This window comes from Bacillus rossius, chromosome 11, assembly GCF_032445375.1.
Source record: "Bacillus rossius redtenbacheri isolate Brsri chromosome 11, Brsri_v3, whole genome shotgun sequence".
Taxonomy (NCBI): Eukaryota; Metazoa; Arthropoda; class Insecta; order Phasmatodea; family Bacillidae; genus Bacillus; species Bacillus rossius.
The window spans coordinates 50,365,357-50,391,693 of NC_086338.1; the positions used below are offsets into that span (position 1 = coordinate 50,365,357).

The 26,337-nt window shown below is 39.3% G+C and overlaps 1 protein-coding gene across 1 annotated transcript; it reads right to left on the reverse strand.

Moving 5' to 3' along the window:
* Positions 1 to 1,028: 1,028 nt before the first annotated feature.
* LOC134536944 (solute carrier organic anion transporter family member 74D-like) lies at positions 1,029 to 26,074 on the reverse strand. The gene is made up of 12 exons (XM_063377054.1): positions 25,456 to 26,074; positions 24,214 to 24,447; positions 21,884 to 22,087; positions 20,100 to 20,240; positions 19,300 to 19,458; positions 17,526 to 17,690; positions 14,690 to 14,885; positions 12,949 to 13,096; positions 10,481 to 10,680; positions 8,886 to 8,989; positions 5,367 to 5,468; positions 1,029 to 1,646 (listed from the first exon to the last, which is right to left on the reverse strand). The coding sequence occupies exons 1-12, from the start codon at positions 25,778 to 25,780 to the stop codon at positions 1,492 to 1,494; spliced, it is 2,133 nt and encodes a 710-aa protein (XP_063233124.1). The 5' UTR covers positions 25,781 to 26,074; the 3' UTR covers positions 1,029 to 1,491.
* Positions 26,075 to 26,337: the final 263 nt, after the last annotated feature.

The window sequence follows — 26,337 nt, forward strand, 5'->3', positions numbered from 1 at the left end:
TTGTAATTAATTTTTTTTTGTTATGTGGTAGTTAATATTAATGTAATATTTTATTTCTAGTGGAGTAATTGTGCCTACCTTGCCTAGTTTCACACTGTTCGTTCCTTGTGAATATTGATACCTCATCATATTTTATACAGATCCATCTAAAAGTTGTCTTTTATATGACATGAGTTTTGAATTGGTATGTTTTATTTTGTAATGGCAGATGTTTTAGTGAACCATGAAAGTTTATGAGCTTGTCTAGAAATAGTTGACTTTGTTTGTATTTATTTGTTCTAAAAAACTTAATAGTGTACTGAGAAATATATAGAATGTGATGTTAATAGTTAATGAATACATATGCATATTTGTAATATTACCTCTACTTGTTAAAAAAAATGTTACTAGTATGCTTTCAGTGAAATCAATCCAGAACCTAGGTTTTTTTCATTGCAAAAATTATAAAAATTTGAAATGAAACTTTCAGTTCTTTTATTTCCATAAATAAAGCACTTATTATTTCATATCAAATTAAGAGTTTTCACGATGAAATTTCACATAATAATCTCCCGCATCATATTTTTCTGAGTACATTTATTGAAAACAGGGCAAAATACGTATCATTTTAAGAAATACCTGCTAATGTAACAGCCCAAGTATTTGTGAGTTTATGTTTATGTTTATGTCATCACAAAAAAGTTTATTGTTTCAAAAATTAAGCAGTTAAATACGGTACATATTAAGGAAGTGGATATAAATATCACAAAAGAAATTAATTCTCTACTTGGCATCTCTACTAGTCTCTCCAAGAATCAATTAAATCAACAAATATTTTTATATCTTTAAATATTAAAAATATTTGCAGTGTTTGAGCACAGAATTTAGTTAAATACCTTTGTATTTATAATGATAAACTGCTACAAATAGGTTCTACTGTCAAAAAATTGGTTTTTAAGAATTGAACTTTTTTTTTTCTTTCAGAATGACTATAACTTTAATAATACTGTAAATAAACATTATTTTATGGTCTTAGAAAAATCAATAGATAGCAAAATTTAAAAAACATATATATTAAAACTTATTATAATTAATTAATGATGGTACCTATACAAAATTAAATTTTCTAATGTGAACAAGCCGAGTAGTATCGATGTAGCAAGCAACAGAGGGTGCCATTTAATCTGTACTGTAGACACACTATAGTGTACAGTTTCCACCCTTCACTGTCTCATGACCGATGTCCAACCAGTTACCGCACAGTGCTGCGTGACCTTTCGCATCAAGCGGGTGTCTTGACACTCCCAGCGTAAATAATCTCACTTTCCTGCTGGCTCCCGGTTACATAATCACTTGCCAGTTTGTAATTTTGCCCAGATTCCAGTGGTCCCCTCCCACTCAATAATCATCATCATCTGACAGCACGCAGTCACCACATTGAACATTTTAATATTTGTTGGTTTGCCTGTAGGTATGCATCAAAACTTGACTCCCAACAACATTATTATTCCTCTATTTCTCAACTTCTTTTTCTTCCAACAATTTTTTGTGTGTAGTTTCCCCATTTTTTTCGACGTGTTTTAGTTCTATTTCTTCGTCAAAAATTTTTACATCTTTTACGTAATACCAGACTGCAATATCAAACAGAGCACCAACTCCTACAAAACCTGTAACAGAGAAAGAAATACATTATTTAGTTGATACATTTGCGTGTATGTTTCCCAAGGAAAAAAAAAATTAGTGTAATGACAATCTGGTTATTTCTTACGGTACTTATTCAATACGTTATTCTCTACTTACTAATATTAAAATTTCTTTAATACTGATGATGTTATCAGTAGCTTTTGAATCGCAACTTTTATTGCCAAACTGATATAAGTTTAATCATTCATTAAGATATATTACACAGAACAGAAAAGCACACATGACTGCATATTTTTGAAATTGTAAAGTTTTGATGCAGCTAATGTTACAGATCTGTAACAGCTGTAGCTAAAAATAATTTCACAATACCAAAACAAATGGTATTTGTACAAGTAAAATTATCACAGTATCCTATGATTGTGAGTAGTGCCATTGATTAGTTTTATAATTATCTTTACCAGTGCATATAAAGTTTTCCACTTTATTCAGTTTGAAGAATAGATTCACAGACAAATATGAAATAAATTGGTTAAAATGGGCCAGAATATTGGAACAAGTGGCATAACTTGCTTTAAGAATTTTTCAATGTAAATAAATGCTTTCCTGAAACATGATTATTTATTTTACAAGCCAGGCAAATTTAGCTAATGAGCAGTTATTTATTTCATCAGGTCATCATTAATTCTGTCAGTTCATGTTACACAAAATGAGTGTTACTGAGTGATACTTGTTTTTTCAGTACTTGACCCAATGTGCCAGTCATTATGAGAATTGTACACACTGGTAACTGTGCGTGAAAAGATTTTAGCAGTGGTGAGTAGCCTCTGGCAAACTTCAAGTATACTAATGGTATGTTCTTTATTTGTGAGTTTCATCAATTGGCAAGGATTCTAATTTGTACTTTTTTTTTGGCATTCATTTGCTATGCCGAACAATTTGTAACTGGTGTTGGGCTTTAAGGTACCACTTTGATACTACCTATGAAGAGAGGAGGTCATTGGGTAGAAAAAGTCACAGCTTTGGTCACATCAAAAAAATGAATGTGACCCAATGTGGATAGTCGCTAATAAGTACACAGAATTTTTAAAACCTCGATAAGCAATAATATGGATTGAGGTGGCACAGTGTTTAAAGGTCCACCCATCTGGGCGCACATAACGGTGTAGAGCTTTTTTTTTTTTAAAGTGATTTGAAGAATTTCTCAGGATAGAGTGGTGTCTGTTCACAAAAATCATTTAAGAATATGCTGAGTGTGGATGAGTTGTTATGGAATCTTATTTCATTTTTAAACATTGTTTTTTAAAAGAGAATGGCTGAAACACGTTTTAAGAATAATTTTTAGGCAGTAAACACTGGGTACATTTTTTGAAAGCACTTATGGGTGCCGTCTGCCCGGGCACACACATAGTGGATATCTTCAGGAAAAACAAAGCAATTTGAAAACTACTCAAGTTATCTGATTGGGGTGTGTTGACAAAAAGCATTTAAGAATTCGCTGAGAGCTGAAAATTACTTTTGATTTTGGATAAAGTTTTTAAAAAGTATTTTTATGAGTTAAAATGGATAAAAGGCAAGTTTTCAGAGTAATTTTTAGGCATAAAACAACCGGTACAGATTCTTGAAAGCAACTGAGGGACTTGCATTATACTATTATGTACCTTTATTTCTATGCTGTATAATGTTATGGTCACCTCTCATATTCTACAATTGCATTATGCACTATGCACTAGTCCAGAGCCTTGTATTTGGAGGGATACCGCACCAGAAACACCACAGATACACACCTGACTAGGTGGGCCCATGGAGACTGGACTTGCATTCCAGTGGACTTGTATTCGAATCCCGATGTGGACTTTCTGATTTAGGTTCAACACAGTTTCCAGGCAAATGCTGGAATGGTCCATTAACAAACGCCATGCCAGATTTATTTCCGTGTATATCTGCTGCACATTGCGGTATGTTGCCATATATCATGACCTTGCTTGCCCCAAGTCAAATTTAATAATAATAAATAGATAAATAATGTGTGTGTGTTGTGTCCATGCGAGACAAAAGTGAAACTTCTTGCTTATTATATTATTATGTAAAGGAAACATAATTATCTTTGGCTAAGGTTGTAGATAAAAAAATTATATATGCAAGTATACGAGCACTAAAGCTGGGTTCACATTTAAAAAAATTAAGCAAGTGCATAGCAAGCCATGCACACGACCTGTGCACATGACCTGTGCGAACTGCGTAATCGGTTCACAATTGAACTCTTACTGTTAATTTCAGCCAATGTAATTTCGCGAACGATGCGACATCTGTTAGCAGTGTTAGTAAATAAACATATTTACTTTTAAAATAACGATAATACTATTATTATCTTGACATTTTATTTCCACAATATGGTTAATAAATATAAACATATTTCTAGTCCCGCCAAAAAAGCACCCTGCAGTTCTCTCATTGGCTGTTGTGCCATGCGTACGCGACCGAAATAAAATATATTCATTTCACTCCTATGCGCACGACCTCGCTCCCATGCACACGACCAACTTTCTGCTATTGTGAATCGTCAGGTTAGGAAACATGGCGTTCATATCCTATGCACACGACCTACTGTTACTGTTACTGTTATTTTTTCAATTGTGAACAGTGTGCATAGGATATGAACGCCATGTTTCCTAACCTGACGATTCACAATAGCATAAAGTTGGTCGTGTGCATGGGAGCGAGGTCGTGCGCATAGGAGTGAAATGCATATATTTTATTTCGGTCGCGTACGCAGGGTGCTTTTTTGGCGGGACTAGAAATATGTTTATATTTATTAACCATATTGTGGAAAGAAAATGTCAAGATAATAATAGTATTATCGTTGTTTTGAAAGTTAATATGTTTATTTACTAACACTGCTAACAGATGTCGCGTAGTTCGCGAAATTTCATTGGCCGAAATTAACAGTAAGAATTCAATTGTGAACCGATTTCGCAGTTCGCACAGGTCGTGTGCACAGGTCGTGTGCATAGCTTGCTATGCACTCGCTTAATTTTTTTAATTGTGAACCCAACCTAACAGTAACAGTAGGTCATGTGCATAGGATATGAACGCCATGTTTCCTAACCTAACGATTCATAATAGCGGAAATTTGGTCGTGTGCATGGAAGCGAAATGAATATATTTTATTTCGGTCGCGTACGCATGGCACAACAGCCAATGAGAGAACTGCAGGGTGCTTTTTTGGCAGGATTAGAAATATGTTTATATTTATTAACCATATTGTGGTAAGAAAATGTCGAGATAATAATAGAATTATCGTTATTTAGAAAGTTAATATGTTTATTTACTAACACTGCTAACAGATGTCGCGTAGTTCGCGAAATTTCATTGGCCGAAATTAACAGTAAGAATTCAATTGTGAACCGATTTCGCAGTTCGCACAGGTCGTGTGCACAGGTCGTGTGCATAGCTTGCTATGCACTCGCTTAATTTTTTTAATTGTGAACCCAGCCTAAGATATTCTATTTCGTAAGTAAGCTGCATCTTTTCTACCTCTCCCCTGCCATTTACACCACGTACCTAACTATTCCCCTCCTCTCGTTTCCCCCATCATGTACCTAACTACTCCCCTCCTCTCCCAGCTCCCCCACCACGTACCTAACTATTCCCCTCATGTAATCAGAATTTTATATAACACTCGAAACTTGTAGCCTCCTCAGCAAAGAAGTTTCACTTGAAAATCTCCTGGTTGGCGTGCTGACCTGCGGCTGTGAAGTTCAGGAGGGTCCTCATGGCTGCGCGGTCGTATGTCCAGCAGTTGCCCCGTCCGGAGCACGACTTCCCCCACACGAGGCACGTCTTGTCTGCAAGCGAGCGAGGTCCCGATCCGGGCATCAGACCAGAGCGCCGGTTTTTTCGGGGAGGAAAAAAAAAACATGACAAAAAAAATTGGTAGTCTGTAGAGTCGGTTTACGGACGATAGTTTAACGTGACAACGCCATAAAAAAACATTGATGAAATGATTGCATACTTTTATGAATAAAATTGAATCATTTTTATTGAATTATCACTATTTTGTATGGATACAAAGGAGTGAAATGAAATCTACAATTTAATTGACAAATTTACACTTATTTGCACTCATTAATTCAAACATGTTTATTACTTTAACGAAGAGATTAGGTATTTTAACTATAACTTTTACACATGTTTGCTGTTTAACTTATTCCAATCAGTGTTATTCTGTTAATGATAGGACGATGATAGGAAAAGTAGGAAACGAATGGGAGTGTTTCAAGTTTAATGTGTCTCGAAAAAGTCAAATCGATGGTTGTTCCAATCGAGTGGAAGAGAGATAGATTCGGCGCAAGCGTACAATGAGCGTAACGGGACAATGTGCATTACGGGACACTTATTCGTGCATGAAGCCGGCGTTCATCGATTTATTAGACGTCACGTCCAAAATTTAAGGACAGGAAAAATAAGGTTTTTAACATTGATCGCATTATTTCGTACAAACAAGTCATTAATACACACACACATATATATAATACTAATGTTGCTCAATACATGAAACACACGTGTCAAGTTTGTATGGAAGGCATGCTACAGTAACTCGTGTGCAAGCGGACATTAATCATAGACTAATTGGAAACACAATTCCTGCCCCTTATGTGTAGTATGTCAGGCTGTAATGGGGAGGAAATAACATTATTGTAGCTCACTAAGGATTACAATAATACTTCTAAAAAAATCTGTGTAACCTAATGTAGCTAAGTAGCTATAATTTTGTTTTATTTTTAAAAAAAATATTGGAAGGTGTGTCTCCTCCCTTGTCTACGTCCCTGAGCAAGAAAACATGAAACGGGTTGTGTTGCTGAACCGATTCCAGATATTACCTCACACAGTTCTCACAGAAACTGCTTGATTTCCCAATAGACAGTTTCACGGGCTAGGAAAGACCGTGAGACGACCTTGAAATTTTATTGTGAAAACGAGAGTAGTAAATAAGATGAACTTTACTTGTGTGAGTGGCCAGTAGGTAGTAGTTGGTAGGTTATAATTTCATACACATGTTAAAAAACTAGGGTTGTGCGAAGACCACTTTTTTTTGAAGTTATACTTCTTTAGGCGCGTTATGAAAAAAATTATGAGAGTGAAATTTTAAGATGCGCGCGCATTACCTGTAACACAAAATTAACAGGTTGAAGCTGCCCGCTAAATCGCTCATTAAGTCTCGAAAAAAAGCTACCAACAACATAGAAATAGAACCTCTATTAGTCGCTCATGTTGGCACGCTCGTCGCCTCTGATCACTGTTTTAATATTTATAATATTTATCCACATGTTTCTAGTTTCTACATTCACAACACGTGTTTCAGTTTGATACAAGTGCGAAATATATATGTGCTAATAAATTATATTCAGTAGTGATTTAAATTGAATATTTGATTAATATTATTTACTATTCGTAAATATTAGTAAAAAAAATTGTGCTTATATACTTTTTCAAGTGATCCAATATAATTGTATTATTTATTGATATAAATTAAAATATTAAATAATATAATTAATACTAAATATTATTAAATTAATAATGTAAAATATTTATTATTGGTTACTTAATATTTACAAAATAAAGAAATAAATTTAATAAAACATTTAATAAAAAAATTGTGATAAAAATTAAAATCGAACATCAAATTAAAATATTAATTTTTAATATTTATTATTAAATTGAATGAAGAATAAATATTTATAAAAATAAATGAACAAATTTAATGAAAACTTTTTAATAAAAATGAAAAGTGAATATTAAATTAAGAAAATAATAAATATTTAAAAAATTTATAAACTTAAATTAAATTTTTGAATTCATCATCAAATATATTTTTTCTTTTAAAATATTAAATAATCAATAATAAGTATTTAAAATTAAGAATCTTATAATATTTAGTACAAATTATGTCATATATATTTATTATTCTCTAAATTTTATTTATTTAATTTTTCAAATTTAAACTGAACTTCTTTGACTGTGTTGGCTATCTTTTTCCAGCCCTTTTATTATTTTATTGTAATTAATTATTTGCATTTAATTAAAAACTATTTTTTAATGATGCCAAAGAAGTACACCTAAGTACACGCACCCATTTTTTTATTATTTGAATCTAAGTCGTAGACGAAGATCGCAAAACATTTTGCTACATTTAGAAAAATCCATAGATATAACTTTTGAGTGCTCACGTAGGTATCTCTCTATGGTTAGGTATAACATTTGTCTGAACATTACATTAACTTTTTTTATTGATAGGTAGCATAAACGTTAAACTTAACTGTGTAGGTAAAAAAATTAAAAAAAAAAAAGTAAGACTAAACTAAGTACATCGAGAAAGTATAGCATACAACATTTATAGGTTTCATTTATTGATTTCATTACTGCCACCAGACTAAATAATGGTGCATTTATATTTATTTTGTAAAAAAAATTAAGTCCGTGCGTGGATCTAGTTTTCAGTATGGGAAATCTTTGAGTAGGACAAAAATTATTTCCCTAAGGAACTGGATTGGGAAATGTCCGCAAAACTTTGTTGAGTCATTAACCCCCAATCATAACCCCTTTTCGTGTCACTCTTTTTCCTTTGACTAGTAACTGTTAGCTCGCGTGAATACGTGCATTTTGCGATTACTGATTACTTTTGTCTCCCGATGCCATGAATCATTTTACGAACAAATTCCTTCTCTCATTCTGTCACCGATCGCCGCTGTGTGTTATCTACCCGAGAAATGTGCTGAGTGTTCCAATCCATATTTATCGAATTGATTGGTTCTCTTCTCTTCATTTGTGACCCCAAACAATGGTGGTGAATCAAGCTTTTAACGTATTCTGCTCGGGGGAAAAAAAGTTCGGTATCTTCGAAGTGTTTTTTTTTTAATTTTCCCGAGGACGAAGTCTTCGATTCGACTTCGACTTTCCGAAGCTTCGCACACTGCGACTAAAAAGCAAGAGCGCGGTATCTGTTTTTTTTTCAACCTTTCATAAACACACTTAGGAATAGGATTGTTTATTATGTATTTGCTCTATGGTAATGTTTTTAGATATTGCGGTTGTGAAAATTTGACACTCAGTGTAACTAACTGACTTTTAACAGAAGATGAGATAAATTCTCGTTTCACTTTAGTTTTTGAAACTGTACTTTTTAAACGAATAGTACCTACTAGAAAATTCATTGAATAATACAACGAAAAAAAAAAATCTTTGGACTCAATAGAGTGACTTACCGAAAATAAAACCAAAAAATATTGGCGATGGGATGAAAGTGAAAAGTGCCAACAGGCCCATGCCTAATGCCATAGACACAGTCTTATCCCGTTCTTCAACACATCTGAAAACAGAAGAACAGTCTATTGTTAAACTTACAATTAAAAACCTGAGGATTTGCTCACAAATCTTCCAACCTTACAATTTTTATTTTTAGTTTCTCAGTGTAAAAAAAAAAACCTAACAAAATGATGCTAAAATGAAACAGGGCTCAGAACAAAAATGTGACCGAAAAAATGGATTCCTAGTGTAATTATTTGTGATACAAAACTACATTGAAGAGCTTTACAAAAAAAAAAAAACAGAACAGAAATAATAATTTAATTGTTGAATAAGGGAAATTAAATAATTGAAATAACTGGACCAAGTGCAAGGTTTGCTCTTAACAAACAAATATATTATTACATGGAACAATTATAAGTATTCATTGTTCAATAAGAACTAGGTTTTATATTGGATACAATTTCCTGCTCCTAACAGTATTTCCCAATTAGACACACATCAAATCTGTTTAAAATTACCAAATCTGGCAACCAATTAGGCCTACTTCACTTTAGCATTTATAAAAAAACAAGGCTTTTAGTTTTGTTCTATTAAAAACAATTTGAAAAAGAGCGAAAAGTAAAAACTATATAATGTAAAGACTTCGATTTAAGCAAAAAAAAAACTTGAAAAAAAAAATTAAACCACGGATTTGGACCTGATTTTCGACAAGGAATTCTTATTAAAACACTGCCAATCTCGTTTAAAATTCGCTGAGCAGTTTTCCATTGCCTTTTGTGAAGTGTGGTTCGTGTCATCCGCCACAGATGGCAGCGCCGTTTCCGTTCCACGGCGACTTTCTTACAATGGCGGCTTCAGGATGACTTTTCGGGAGGGGCTATCGCACAAAGAATGGTCGTGGTTGCAAAAAAAAAATGAAAGTGGTCAGATATTGGCCTTGGAATATTATTTACAAAATTACAGGTTTCAAATAAAGAACCTTAGTAGCTCCATGCAACTTTTTGATCACCTATCTTAACTAACCTAACCGTTTAACAAACAAGTGACGACGTACACTCTGTATAACTGTGTAATCGAGAAAAAAAACAATCGATAGTCATGAGCACAACACGCGATACATCGATCGACATGAATGTTGAATCGATTTGGAAGACACCGACTTTTTTTTTTTACCGCGAAGCTATTTTAATTACAAAAATAGGAAGAATTCAGACAATTTCGGAAAATCGTAAAGAGCAGTTACAATCAGGAAGACTTCCGGAAAAATCGGAAATGTTGGCAGGTATGTATGTATTTACAATTTTGACTCGAAATATCAAATTATTCATGAATATTTAATATTTTTCAAACACTCGCATACCTCTGACATCGCTTATAGTTTAACATATGAAATAAAATTAAATATTTAAGTAAACATAAATATACACTAATCAATAAAATTGGTCTCGGGAGGGGCTACCGCCCCCACCGCCCCCCCCCCCCCCCTTTCCTGACCGCGCTTGCTTTCTTACCAGTCACGAGATACGCCGTAGGGACCGAGGGCACACCTCACCGTATTCCGATGAGGAAGTTGGCGGACCTGCTGGTGGCGCCCGAGAACTTGAGCAGGCACACGATGCCCATGAAGATGTAGAACTGGTCCATGCAGTCGGCGGGGCAGGCCCCGTCCGAGACGTGTCCTCCGGGCGAGGAGGGGCGCAGCCCCCCGGTGACGCTGTGGTTGGCCGCGACGCAGGCGCAGTCGGTGTACACCTGGGGACAACCTTCCCGCTTCACATCTGCACCTCCATGTCACATAAACGATGTTTTTGACGTGACAACGTCTAATAAATCGATGAACGCCGGCTGCACGCACGAAAAAGTGTCCCGTTACGCTGTGTCCCGTTACGATCATTGTACGCTTGCGCCGCATCTATCTCTCTTCCACTCGATTGGAACAACCATCGATTTGACTTTTTTCGAGGCACGTTAAACTTGAAACACTCCCATTCGTTTCCTACTTTTTTATATCATCGTCCTATCCTTAACAGAATAACGCAGATTGGAACAAGTTAAATAGCAAACATGTATAAAAGTTATAGTTGAAATAATCTGTTCGTTAAAGTAATAAACATATTTGAATTAATGAGTGCAAATAAAAGTAAATTTATCAATCAAATTGTAGATTTAATTTCACTCCTTCTTTGTATCCATACAAAATAGTGATAATTCAATAAAAATGATTCAATTTTATTCATAAAAGTATGCGAGCATTTCATCAATGTTTTGTTATGACGTTGTCACGTTAAACTATCGTCCGTAAACCGACTTTACACAAAACCAATTTTTTTTTTTTTTAATGGCAGCAGTTTAAAGAAGTTTTAATTTCTACCTCACTTATTTGCTCAGCTATTTTCTACCCAAAACATGTTAATTTTTTAACATGTTGTTACGAAAACAGACAGGACCGCGACATGCAGCCAGGTTCGAAGTTGGCTGGCGGCCCCGCGCGGCCGCTGACGTAAGACATGCCACGCGCGCCTGGCCGGATTACAAGGGTCGTCGTTACCCACCTTCCCCCTCCGCTCCTCGCGCATCGTCCTGCCTCGGCGCTGTTATCTATCGCTGAGCGGCCTTGGGAATTCCGCGGACCGCCGCGCGGAGTGGCGCGAAAAAACACCGTCTTTCTCGATGTTTCGGGCGTCGGGTCGGCCCGGGATGACGCGACTCGTCACTGCCGCTCTCGCCGGTTCGAGAAGGGCCCCTCCAGGTACTTAAGCAGCGACGCCAGCCGTTCTGATCGTTTTGTTTCTGGCTACCAAATGGGAAAATAACTGGATTACATAATTAAACTAACACAATTTTAATACTAACCGAAAATTATGGGCTAAGGGTTACAACCTGAAAAAAAAGGGGGCTCCGTCATTTTCCTGTAGGCGTGAAGAAAATCCAACTATATCGTGACAAATGAGACATTTTTATTCACGGTGAATCTATTTAGAATAAATTTTAACGTAAACAATATTTGGAGTTAGAAACTGTTACCGCAGTTATCTATGATTTTGTGTTTTCTATGGCAAAACACATGTGTTGTATCGTTGACGACAAAAATTTACTTTACTCCATGTTTAAATGAAATAATTATTCAACAAATCACAGATACTTTTAAATGTTTGGAACAAAAATTAGCTAAATCTAGAATTAAATATTTATACGCCAATGAAACAAACAAGAAAAACTTAACGCACACATTCAGTAGGTTGCTTACCCTTGACGTCACTGAATTTTAACGTGGCCCACAATTTCAAGTCCCGCGGATCGTGACGAAAGACACGCCGAATGTTGGTTCGCAATCGCCGAATACGGGCACGAGTTTCGGTAGAACGCGGGGAGTCCCGCATATCTGCGTGTGTACGTAATCAACCCGCGGGGCCAAAAAAAAAAAATAATTGGTTGTCTGTAAAGACGGTTTACGGACGATAGTTTAACGTGACAACGTCATAACAAAACATTGATGAAATGATTGTATACTCTTATGAATAAAATTGAATCATTTTTATTGAATTATCACTATTTTGGATAGATACAAAGAAGGAGTGAAATTAAATCTACTATTTAATTGATAAATTTACTTTTCTTTGCACACATTAATTCAAATATGTTTATTACTTTAACGAAGAGATTATTTTAACCATAACTTTTATACATGTTTGCTATTTAACTTCTTCCAATCTGTGTTATTCTGTTAAGGATAGGACGATGATAGGAAAAGTATGAAGCAAATGGGAGTGTTTCAAGTTTAATGTGCGTCGATAAAGTCAAATCGATGGTTGTTCCAATCGAGTGGAAGATAGATAGATGCGGCGCAAGCGTACAATGAGCGTAACGGGACACGGCGTAACGGGACAATATGCGTAACGTGACACTTTTTCGTGCGTGCAGCCGGCGTTCATCGATTTATTAGACGTTGTCACGTCAAAAGACACTAACGGATACGCAACGTTCGAGCAAGCTCGAACAGAAGAGGCCTGCCTTCCTCACCACAGTACCGTTGACGGTGGTCTTCTCGCCCGAGCAGCCGGCGTGGCAGGGCGATATGTAGGAGCGGTCGCCGTACTGCGAGCACACAGGGGTGTACCGCACCTGGTCGCAGCTGCAGTTGGCGTTGCAGGTCAGGTCCAGCTGCAGCCTGGAACACCATGCCACCCCCCCCCTCGCGACACCTTCCAGACGCTCGTGTCTCTCGTCGCCCGCTATCGCTCGCCAAGCGGTCCACCCGCCCTCAGGACGGCCCTGCCTTGTATTCCTCTCGGGTCCGCACGTGGACGAGTGTCGCATCATCACGGTCCCCCGACCTAAGGGAGACTAGGCCTCGACATCTTGCAATTTAAAATATGTTCATACAGTTTGCAATAAAGCTTCCGTGCTGTTTTGAAGTGAAACTTCTTTGCTGAAAGGGCCAAAATTTCCGAGCGTTACGAAAATGTCAAACGCATGAGGGGAATAGTAGGGTTTGTGGTGGGGAAACTTGGGGAGGAGGGGAATTGTTAGGTATGTGGTGGGCAAACTGCGTGTGGAGGGTAATTGTTAGGTATGTGGTGGGGAACCGGGAGAGAATGGGAATTGTTAGGTATGGGGTGGGGGAACTGGGAGAGAAGGGGAATAGTTAGGTACGTGGTGGGGGTACCGGGAGAGGAGGGCAAATGTTAAATATTATTTGGGGGAACCGGGATAGGAGGGGAATTGTTAGTTACGTTATGGGGGAACCAGGAGAGTAGGACAATAGTTAGGCATATGGTGGGGAAAATGGTAGAGGAGGGGAATAGTTAGGTACGTGGAGGGGGAACCGGGAGAGGAGGGGAATAGTTAAGTACATGGTGGGGGAACCGGTAGAGGAGGGGAATAGTTAGATACGTGGTAGGAAGCCGGGAGAGGAGGGAAATTGTTAGGTACTAGGTGGGGGATGCGGGAGAGGAGGGGAATTTTTAAGTATGTGGTGGGGGAACCGGGAGAGGAGGGGAATTGTTAAGTATGTGGTGGGGGAACCGGTAGAGGATGGAAATTGTTAGGTACGTTGTGGGGGAACCGAGAGAGGAAGGGAATTGTTAGGTATGTGGTGGGGAAATCGGGAGAGGAGGGGAATTGTTAGGTATGTGGTGAGAAAACCGGTAGAGGAGGGGAATTGTTAGGTACGTGGTGGGGGATGCGGGAGAGGTGGGGAATTGTTAAGTATGTGGTGGGGGAACCGGTAGAGGAGGGGAATTGTTAGGTATGTGGTGGGGGAGCCGGGAGAGGAGGGGAATTGTTAGGTATGTGGTGAGAAAACCGGTAGAGGAGGGGAATTGTTAGGTACGTGGTGGGGGATGCGGGAGAGGTGGGGAATTGTTAAGTATGTGGTGGGGGAACCGGTAGAGGAGGGGAATTGTTAGGTATGTGGTGGGGGAGCCGGGAGAGGAGGGGAATTGTTAGGTATGTGGTGAGAAAACCGGTAGAGGAGGGGAATTGTTAGGTACGTGGTGGGGGATGCGGGAGAGGTGGGGAATTGTTAAGTATGTGGTGGGGGAACCGGTAGAGGAGGGGAATTGTTAGGTATGTGGTGGGGGAGCCGGAAGAGGAGGGGAATTGTTAGGTATGTGGTGAGAAAACCGGTAGAGGAGGGGAATAGTTAGGTACGTGGTGGGGGAACCGGGAGAGAAGGGGAATTTTTAGGTACGTGGTGGGGGAACCGGAAGAGAAGGAGACGGCAGGGAAGAGGTGGACATGACGCAGCACACTTGCTTACAGGCCGTGGCGGTCGGTGGCGCCGTACGAGTCGCCGGCTCGGCAGCCGAGCAGGGCGTACGAGGCGATGCCGGCCGTGTTGACGAGCACCACCAGCAGGTTCCACCACGCCATGGCGCGCGCCGACGGCCGCCACCTGCTTATCGCGGCGCCCGCCAGGAGCGTGCCGAGCGCCGAGAACATGATCCCGAACGGCCCTGCGACAGTCCACGCCCCGCCATCCCCGGGCTGTAGTTATACGTACTTTACAACTATTTATCCGTCTTTTTGACGTGACAACGTCTAATAAATCGATGAACGCCGGCTGCACGCAAGAAAAAGTGTCCCGTTACGCACATTGTCCCGTTACGCTGTGACCCGTTACGCTCATTGTACGCTTGAGCCGCATTTATCTCTCTTCCACTCGGTTGGAACAACCATCGATTTGACTTTTTCGAGGCACATTAAACTTGAAACACTCCCATTCGTTTCCTACTTTTCCTATCATCGTCCTATCCTTAACAGAATAAAACAGATTGGAAGAAGTTAAATAGCAAACATGTATAAAAGTTATAGTTAAAATAATCTGTTCGTTAAAGTAATAAAAATATTTGAATTAATGAGTTGCTTATGAAAGTACATTTATCAATTAAATTGTAGATTTCATTTCACTCCTACTTTGTATCCATATAAAATAGAGATAATTCAATAAAAATAATTCAATTTTATTCATAAAAGTATGCAATCATTTCATCAATGTTTTCTTATGACGTCACGTTAAACTATCGTCCGTAAACCGACTTTACAGACAAAAAAATTTTTTTTTCCTCATCGAGGATTTACCTTGTTGCAACCACGTATTTACCAACATGATCTAATCTGTAAGCGACTCGAAAAAAATAACATTATTTCACGTGGGCAACCACAACTGTCACGATAATCAGACTAGGTCCAAAGTGTCGACTTCAACAAGTAAGCTAGTTCTATACCACGTAAAACAAAAAAATAATAATACTAATAATAAATAGCACGAAAGATTTAATGCAATCGGTATCAAAATTTTTTGAAATTGCAATATGGCAAACCCTAATGCCCCTTTTTAATTGCCCTGCCAAAATCGCGCAGTCGCGTTGCGATTGAACTTGTCTTTGATTCTTTTTCTGTAGCAGCGTGCCTCGTTGACGTGCCTGGTGCGTTTGGTTCGCATTATCTATTTCAGAGGGCAGCACTGTAGTTTGCTTGTTTGCTTCACTCGAGAGATTTACACAAAATATAGATTAAATGAAATGAATATTAATGGAATTTCGGTACACTTATTGAAATTTGTTCGAGTTTGTGTGTGTGTGTCTACGGGACACACGTGTTATTTTCATGCATATAAAAATTTAAAAGTCTAATAAATCGATGAACGCCGGCTGCACGCACGAAACAGTGTCCCGTTACGCACATTGTTTCGTTACGATGTGTCCCGTTATGCACATTGTTACGTTACGCTGTGTCCCATTGCGCTCATTGTACGCTTGCGCCGCATCTATCTCTCTTCCAATCGACTGTTTATAAAGTGAAGTGAAAAGTTAATGTGGTTTTCATTGCTTATTACAACAACAATTTCGGCAATAAAGCTTAATTATTATTCTTGCATTTTAAAAATATGATTACTAGTATAATTTCAAGTATTTATTCTTTTATTATTAAAATAAAAATGATTAAATTTTATTCATAAAGTATGCAATCATATCATCAATGTTTTGTTATGACGTTGTCACGATAAACTGTCGTCCGTAAACCGACTTTACAGACAACCAATTTTTTTTATTTACGTTTTCGGGTAGCCTATTTCGTTTTCCGTTTCAAAGTAAAGCTGGACTCACAATGATCCATCTCGAACGTCCGTCATCCGACCGGCAACGAGCCGAGCAATTCACAATGTTCAACACGACCGTCAAATACTTTCCCATTTTGACGCTGCCAACAGACTAAAAACCCTAAATACTGGTAAATATTTGTATTGTATCGATATATTATATTGGCGATCATGCCATTTAAACTCTCGATAAATCATGCAATTCAATTTTTTTTCAGCTCTGATAATTATCAAAATGTATTGAGTTGGTAAAAATATGTTCAAACGTAAGTTAATAAAATTTAATGGACGCAGCTAAACATATAGATATGCTTAAGATAGTACATTTTGCCGGTAATAGGTATCTTGCAAATAATTTGCTCATAGTCTTTTAACAGTTTAACTAAATAAAATTGAAAAAAAGGCATAAAATGAGATTTCTGATTTTAAATTATGCCATGAAACGTAAAAGTTTTAAAAACTTACCTGATATTAAACTATGATATTCCAAAACTCACTGAAATACGAAACCTATAATATTTTTATTAGGTACTGAAAAAAGTTCAAATTTTTTTTTAAAATAAGAATGATATCGAATTATATTTAATGGTAAGAGGCAGGCAGGGTGTTTTAAGCACACTTACATTTAAGGAGACTATCTTCACTTTTTTTTATTCACAGAAATGGAGGCTATTTGGTTTGCCAGAACCGTTCTATCCAATGGCTTATTTAAGAGACGGGGAATGAAAAGGGGGCAGCTGTCCCCTACAGTTTTTGAATTAGGAAAAAAAAATTTAAAAAGGAGCAAGAAGCTGTAGTTAAAAATATTATTTTTAATAAATGATAATTTTTCCTTTGGTGTTGTTTATTATTGTCACCAGGAACCGTAATCATTATTTTCTATTTTGGAAATTAATGCGACCTTGGATCTTTCTCTTTTTACCATTTTAATGTAATTTTATAATTATTATGAAATTCCAAACAATTATATTCCAAGCGCAGTTATTATACGTACCGGTGAAGAGACTTGATTTGGATGCCGATATACGATATTGGGTTTCGATATATTTAGCCATGAAGATCCAGTACGGCGTGTAACCAAATATGTAGAAAATATGTGATAACTGTATAGACATGTAGGCTTTGTTTCTGAGAAGTCTCCAGAATGATTCCATCATGTCTGAAACAGCGAGACAAGAGCACCATTAAAGTCGTAAATTCTCCGGTGTTTTTTTTATATCCAGTCAACTTAAATAATTTTTCAAATCAACGTAGACTAGATAAAATTCACTGGAATACAAATACCAAAAAATAAATCTTTTTTTTTTGTTACATATGTTTTATTTCGTAGCTCTCTGAAGTGAAATAGGCTACTATACTTTAGGCCACAAGTTGTGATAAAATTTTCTCTTTCATGTCAGATTACTCACAATTTGTGAGAAATTTGAAAGGCTTGAAGAAATAAAGTAGCTTTAAACATAAATTGTGTCATGTCTATATTCCATTTAATCACCTTATCTGTAGTGCACAAACATGTTAAAAATGGAATTTTGGCAGCTTATCATGAAAAGTACATAAATTCAAAAACACTAATTATTTGTGAAAATTAAGACACTAGAAATGCTATACTTTTAACAGTGCTTAACGCAAACATAAAATAAAGAAATGGAATGGGTATCAGATGAATTTATAGTACATAGCAATGATGATGGCGTTTTGATGGTTTCGATGTGGTACAGACATGTATTAATTTGAGACCAAGGATAATTCGTGAATTCGTTTCACGATAGAGTGATGCTTATGGGATTATGAGTCACAGTTTATCTGGTAGGGATCTGAGCCTAAAGAAGGAATCCTCAACGGCAGAAGAGTCGGATCACAGGTAAAAAGGTCTATGTGTCAGTAGACAATGAGCGTGTAGTTCACCGTTGACATGTGATCACAGGAAAACATGTCTCTCGTGTCAGTAGCCAATGAGCGGATGTTCACCTTTGACATGTGATCACAGGAAAACAGTTCTCTCGTGTCAGTAGCCAATGTACTGGTGTTCACCTCTGACGTGTGATCACAGGGAAACATGTCACTCGAGTCAGTAGCCAATGAGCGGGTGTTCACCTTTGACGTGTGATCACAGGAAAACATATCTCTCGTGTCAGTAGCCAATGAACGGGTTTCACCTTTGACACGTGATCACAGGAAACCAGGTATCTCGTGTCAGTGGCCAATGAACTGGTATTACGTTGGACGTACTATCACAGGAAACCAGGTATCTCGTGCTAGTAGCCAATGAGCAGGTGTTCACCTTTGACGAATAATCACAGGGAAACATGTATCTCGTGTCAGTAGCTAATGAGCGGATGTTCACCTTTGACGTACGACCACAGGAAAAGAGATCTCTCGTGTCAGTAGCCAATGAGCGGGTTTCACCTTTGACGTGTGATCACAGGAAAACAGTTCTCTCGTGTCAGTGGCCAATGAGCAGGTGTTCACCTTTGACACGTGATCACAGGAAAACATATCTCTCGTGTCAGTAGCCAATGAGCAGGTGTTCACCTTTGACGTATGATCACAGTAAAACAGTTCTCTCGTGTCAGTGGCCAATGAGCGGGTTTCACGTGTGATCACAGGAAAACAGGTCTCTCGTATCAGTGGCCAATGAGCGGGTTTCACGTGTGATCACAGGAAAACAGATCTCTCGTGTCAGTAGCCAATGAGCGGATGTTCACCTTTGACGTGTGATCACAGGAAAACAGTTCTCTCGTGTCAGTGGCCAATGAGCGGGTGTTCACCTCTGACGGACGGCCTGTCTTCCACGGGCTCTGCCTCGCCGGCGAGCCTCGCCTTCTCCGCGGCCACCCTCCTGCGCGTGGCGGCCGCCGGCAGGGTCCTGGGGAAGAGCGCCAGCAGAGACCCGGTGACGAAGAGGACGGCGGCCAGCAGGATCCAGCCTGGCGGGAGAGATCGCTCACAGCCACTCAGCACTTATCTTTTCTGATGGTTTAGTCGATGGTTTCAGGATCGAGTCGCGACCCACTAGTTTGGGAACCGTAGCGTCTACACGTTTGCGCCAAGACACATTCTGAGATAGATACGGCTGTCGCTCTCGTGCGCGCAAACAGGAGGCCGCGTTGCTCTTTGGTTGGCTGGAACGACAATTATTCCATTCGTTAGTGTTTTTTGATCATTAATTTGAATAAATTCGTAACGTAACTATCTAAAATAGCTATATGTTGTATTAAACAGTGTTGGGAACCACTGTCTTGACAGCAAGGGCGCCCATATGAAAGTTTGTAAAAAAAGGGGGGGGCAGAATTTGTAGGGGGAGGGGGCAAACCATCACAAATGACAATAAAATGGCCAAAAAATGGCCTTAAAGGACTCAAAATTTGCCCAAAATGCTCAAGAACACCTAATTTTTTTCTTTGCCTGAAAGCTACGGACCCACCCTGCCACGGACCCACCCTGCCCATAGGTATGGGCGCCCTTGCTTGACAGCAACAGCGGGGTCCGTCTCGTTGTTGCGACGCGAGGGTCGGGCTTGGTAGTCAGCGATGCTAACCGCACGGCCACGAGGCCATCGGGCACTCACCCGCCCACCAGGCGCCGAGCCAGCGGGGGTCGCTGGGCTTGATGGTGGGGGTGAGGCGTGGGGCGATGTACGTCTCCAGGCTGAGCGAGGCCAGCGAGTAGCCGAGCGCTGGCCCCAGCAGACGCATGAAGTGCGCGAAACCTGCAGCGCAAACCACACACGGTTACATTCAACGCTCATCGCAGCCGTTCGCAGTTTTTTTTTTAATTCACAAATAACCTTGCTACGTTCTTTTTTTTTTTAGCAGCTTGACATATTTGGATAAAAATTGTGCAAATTTACATCGAGAATTTATTTTTTTTTAACAAATTCAGGTTTTTGCTCTTTTCAAAACTAGGGTCATCAATCTTTTTTTTTTTTGTTAAAAATATAAAACATTTCCAGAATATTGCTTCAACTCCTTAAATATGAATTCTCGAATAGCAATTTTCATGTTAGAATGCCCTGAAAAGAAATAAAATGAAAAAATGAGACGATCAGTCGAAATTATATTGTTTTTTCTTAACAAATATAGTCTGCAATAAAAAATTATATATACCTATATAAAAAATTGAAATTTTTTGTTACCTAAAATTCAAACGTTCAGTAAGTTGATAAGTCAATCTAACGATTAAGAGAAAATGCATAACCCGGAAAAGTCAGGAACATTAACTAATTTACCCGTTTATTTATTTTTAGTAAAAAAACTGCAATGTTTTCTTATTTAGTTATAAATAAATTATTGCAGTTGCAATAATAAACATTCGAAAGTAGTTCTAATAATAGTGCATATCTGGCTCAACGTTATCCATTTCAAAAATCACAATAATTCACTTTAAGAAAACACTAAAAAAAGTAACACAGGAAATCTTTGTTTCATACATGAATTCAGCAAAGCGCTGTTTTTACCTCTATCAAGTAAAAAAAAAGAATTCTCTTGTTTGTAACTATCGCATTTGTCAATTTTTTTGTTTACTACAGAGCTGTTAACAGCTTTTCTGTCACTTTCGTACAGTGATATCCTTAAATCACGCTTTCTAACAAATTTATTTCCAACATAAAAAAAAAAGTTTTATGTTTCTCATTTCTCCAAAGTCAAGTGCTGAGACAAGGGAGAGGCAGTTGATCTACATGAAATGCAGGGAGAAAAAAAAAAAAAACATTTTTTAGTTCAAAAAACTTCTGATGACCCTAAACCAGTCAACAATGTTGAGATAAATATTTCAGTGCCTTATTATAAAAGTTGGGTTTTAGCGGTGATAATTCGCATTTAATGCAGTGGCATAATTAAATAAATGTTGCCCGTGACTGAGTTTAAGAATTTTCTCGACGTTTGCAGAAAACTCCTTGTTCATTCTGTCGTCACAAATTTCGCAGGTGGGTGAGACGGCATCGCCGGGTTAAAACGAGGGGGGGGGGGGGGGGGATCGTCAGCAGGGTGTCCACAGTTAGTACTTTCCTACTAGATCTAGTACTTTTACAAGTTTTTTAGTGGTCTAGTACATTTACGTTCAGATCTAGTACTGTTTTTTTCTTTAATATAATGATATTACAGTAACTCCAATATGTTTTATTATTAAGCGTAATTATTTTTAAAAACTATTGAATGTATGTGTGTGTCGTGTGATATTTAAGTTAGAGCATTGCAATGTCATAATAACTCCTAAATATTGTTAAAACCATAACAAAATTATAATTTAGTACTTTTTTTTCAAATCTAGTACTTTTTTCTCGCCTAAATTGGTACGAAATACTTTTTTTTTTTTCTTTTGGACACCCTGATCCGTCAGTTGCGCCGGACTCACTGATGAGGAAGGGTATCTTGTGCTTCTCGATGTTGTCGTCCATGTAGGACATGCCGATGGTGTGGTAAAGTCCTCCGCCGACGCCGGATATCAGGTTGCCGAGGAACAGTATGACCGCTGGGACGTTGACGCCTCCTTCGTCTCCTCTGCAGCGGGAGTTGGGGTCTTCCCCCGGGAAGCACAACAGGTTCCGCAGGTCGGGATCTGGAAACGACGTCCCCCCACTCGCGTCGAACACCGGTATCTTCCATGACAGAGGTCCCTGAACAACTGTCACAGGGACAACGTATGGGTCCGGGCACAAATCCCGTGTAATTCCTGGAAATGCCCGTACCCATACCTCATCTTTAACCTGCATTGATCTCTCTCCTCCGATACCCTAGAGCGACTCCGTGAAGAATTTCCCGGAGGGTCTGTCGTACAAAGAAGGCTGCACTTGCAAACCATGACATTAAATATGAACCAGAACTTGGCCTTGGAGACATTAATTAACACGCCATGTCCTATTCGGGAAAAAAAATTGCACTTTCAACCATAGATTTGACCACCGTTTGACGTTCTTTTCTGGTGCCACACAACACTAAAGATCTACGAAATGTACAAAAAAATGCACATGTTTGTCGGTGAAAATTAGTTGATTAAATGAGTGAAGCACAATTTAAAATTCTTTAAACTGCTCTCATGAAAAAAAAAATATATGGTTTTTTTGTGGCATGGTGTCTTATGCCTCCGAGATACAGATTTACAAAATTTAATGTGTCAAATACTAAACGTTAGTAGTCTACTTATATGGAAGAAAAGTTAAGGAAATGAATTAAAGTAAACATAAATATACCATCAGAAATTATTACAATTTGGGCTAGGGAGAGGCTAGCGCCCATATCGCCACCCCCATTTTTTTTTTTTTTTTTGGTGATTTGCTTGCCAATAGCTCAACAGCTTGAAGCAAAAAAAAAAAAATTGGGTCCTCAGTGACCGCGATAGCTGCCACATATCGCTCTTGGTATGGGTTTTTGATTTAACTAATATTTACAATGCATACATTTTGGCCTATCCTATAATGCTTACATGGAAACACATTTTGTTAAGCTTTATCATATTCTTTGAAGACTCTAGCGACGATGTTGGCCAACCAACCCGCACCTGCCAGTCTGCGGGTGGGGCGCGGTCCATTACCGCTAAATGCCTAATCCGATTAGCAGCGGTGCCTTCGCTAATCCCTCCCCCAGCCCGGAGAGCTCTCCGCGGCTCTGGAGAGTTCGGCGCGTTCCCAGAGCCCCGCATACATGAAGTACCCTAACCGGAACTCTATTGTTCTCGGAGCTTCGAGTGTTAAGGGGCCTGTTTGGTCAGGGGTATATATGTGTTAGTGAAGCGGGATGATAATAAGTGCGACGCTCGGCTGGTGTTTCCAGCGCGGTGTCGCCTCTAAGCACAAGACTTTGAACTGGCACGGAGTCTTACCGCCGTGGATATAACTATGGAATCTGAGCGGTGACCGTAACATTATATGTGCGGAGAAATTAAGATGAATGTGTAATTCAAGGCCCTTGAGTGCTTTCAAGAACCTGTACCAGTTTTTTTTTATGCCTGGAAATTTCTCTGGAACACGCCTTTTAGCCATTTTAACTCTTCTGAAAATACAGCTTAAAATGTTAATCCGAATTCAAAAGTACTTTCCAGTCCTCAGCGTGCACTTAAAAGCTTTTCGTAAGCAGACCCCGCTCGGATATCTTGAGTAGTTTTATTTCCTGAAGCTCTGCGCGCCGTGTGTGTGCCCGGGTAGGCGGGGGTCGTTAAGTCGGGGGTTCGGAGGGCTGCGAGGGCAAGGCGTGGCAGGTGTGTGTGACCTTTGAATATATATACTGTATAGAAGTCGCCAGCCCAAGTTAAAATTTCTAATACGGTTTGAGGTAGTTGGTTAATTCACCGCCGCAATCGCCACCATCTCTAGGGCATCGACTTGTGGTGGTCCCTAGCGGACAAGTGTCGAACTCTTAAAAACACCCCTTCCCCCTCCCGATGAACGACCTTGAGCTGCAGTGAATTCATGGGTGGGGGGTGTGCGGGGGAATAACAGCGGGTGACAGTGCTGCGCTCTAACGTGTAAATAACAACCTAAGACGATACAGGGCGTTACGGCAGCGTCCTGCAGCGGTGAAGTTCCCAAGCTGCTCATCATACGCTCCTGAAAAACATAGAGTAAAATCCTATCCACTCGCGACTTATATACAGTATATATATATATATATATATATATATATATATATATATATATATATATATATATATTCAAAGGTGAGACGGAGAGGCTAACCCACGGGACTCACCGACGTAGCTGGCGGAGAGGTTGGCGACGGAGCGGCCGCCGTGCTCCACGGTGAGAGCCAGGGCCTCCTCGCCGACGCCGTACAGCAGGTGCGGGGTGAGCGTCAGCAGGCAGTACAACACCACGGTGTAGATGCCCAGCGCGATCCAGCGCGGCCGGTGCTGCTTGCCGGCGTAGTACGACAGGAACACGCCCACCAGCAGCGCGGAGAAGTCGTGGCCCACCACGATCACCCCTGCGGGCGAGAACAACGGCGCCGTCACCAATCCTTGCCCCGCCTGCTTCTTCAGGCACATTAAGAAAACACGATGAGACGGAACTTCTACTATGCTCGAGCATTGTGCAACGAAATTTTCACAGGATGAAAAAAAAAATTCTACATACAAATAAAAATTGTATGTGAGCCTTTAATTAATACACTTGAGTGATTTACATTGAAAACAGGTCCGTATAATTAAAAAAAGAAACATTTATTTTTTGCTAATATAAGCGTTAGAAAGTGTGTTTATAAACTTTTTCAAGTGAATTTATATCAGTGAGATTATGTTCCCGTATGTATAATTTATTTACCTTATGTATTATAAATTATTTCATTATTAATTAAAATTTTATATACGTATTTATATTTATATTGAATACTGAGTATTTTTTTTTTTTAATTTTATTGAACTTACACTTTACCAACATTACTGTATAATATAACTCCAGTCCTTTTATTATTCTATTTCTCTTAATCAATATCTTGTAAAACTAAACTTAGTTGTTTTATTGTGCCAAGTAAGTATAACTTCTAACCCAATTATGTAAGTACCCACACCCATTATTATTATTTTTTGGACGAAAGCCATTGATGGTTGGACTGTATGTCATAGAGAAAACTTAATAGTAGACATTTGTCCATTATTGAGGTTTCTCTATTACTAGAGACATGCAAATTTCGCGGATTCATTTCGCGATAGGCTAGCATCAAAACAACTATACTTTCGTACCGCTTCTGCGATTGGCCCACATTTTATCCGGGGAACTTTGAGCCAATGGGAAACACTAAACCAAGAAAGTGCCGAATTACGGACAGCCTAGTTGGGACGTCTCACGCGTCACTAGCCAATGAACAGGTGTCATTTCCGCGAGTATTTAAAGGACTGTGGAGTCTATCCTAGAGGTCAATGAATCCGCGAATTTTGCAGGTCTCTATCTATTACATATAACGTAAACTGCGTTCGACGATCAGGGTGAGGCTGACCCGAAACTTTGCTGGGGATCTTGAACCTCTTCTCGATGGTGGAGATGGTGCCGTTGAAGTAGGCGAAGCAGGCGCCGAACATGCACCCCACCAGGCCGTACATGCACACGTAGTACTTCTCGTTGCTGAACCGCTGCAGCCAGCGTCCCCGGACGAAGCCGAGGCCGCAGGTCGTGTCCTCCGTCAAGGGGAGGTCCTGGTATGGATCCCCCAGGTCCTCCAAGTCCTCCTCCGCCGTCGTCGTCCTGCTCCAGGTGTCCTTCCGGGCCTGCCCGTCGCTGTCCTGGTCCTCGGCCAATGGCTTCTCTTCGCCACTCATGATCATGTCCTAGGTGTGGTGTGCACAAGAGGTCCCTTGCGAACCAGTCCAGGCGCCTGAAGACCGATGTGGTGCCTTCTCTCTCTCACGGCTTTCTTACATCCACGAGAACTGGCAGCTGTCGAATTTTACTCTCTCCCTCTTTCTCTCTCTCTCTTTCTCTCTCTCTTTCTCTCTCTCTTTCCCTCTCTCTTTCTCTGGAACCTGGATGCGCTCCCGAAAAGGTCGAAATACTTCTCCGCCTGTTGCGACGCGAGCAGGTGCTCAGCGCTGTTTTTTCGATAACCCGTCAACACTCACTCCGGTCGCTTACATTCTCTACCTGCATTTATGGGGCACTATATATTTTAGGCTTTGTTTATTGATGTCAGGCTCTTCATTGTCTTCGGCTGCCTTGTGCCTCTCATTGTCTTCGGGAAAACAAACACCGGGAGATAGCGGCAAACTTTGGCCTTTTTCGCGTAGCCGGCTGGACCCGCCTTTTTTTGCTTTTTTATGCTTTTTTGTAAGTTGATATGTTATTAATATTGCTTAATTTAACTAAAACTTCAGTTGCATTTGTT

Bases quoted from the DNA above. Each gene is read 5' to 3' on its own strand.
- LOC134536944 (XM_063377054.1), bottom strand. From the start codon at position 25,780: ATGATCATGAGTGGCGAAGAGAAGCCATTGGCCGAGGACCAGGACAGC. The intron at 22,088-24,213 runs GTGAGTCCCGTG...CGTCGTTTCCAG, and splicing joins CCTCTCCGCCAGCTACGTCG to ATCCCGACCTGCGGAACCTG. The intron at 10,681-12,948 runs GTGAGGAAGGCA...GGTTGTCCCCAG, and splicing joins CCACCGTCAACGGTACTGTG to GTGTACACCGACTGCGCCTG.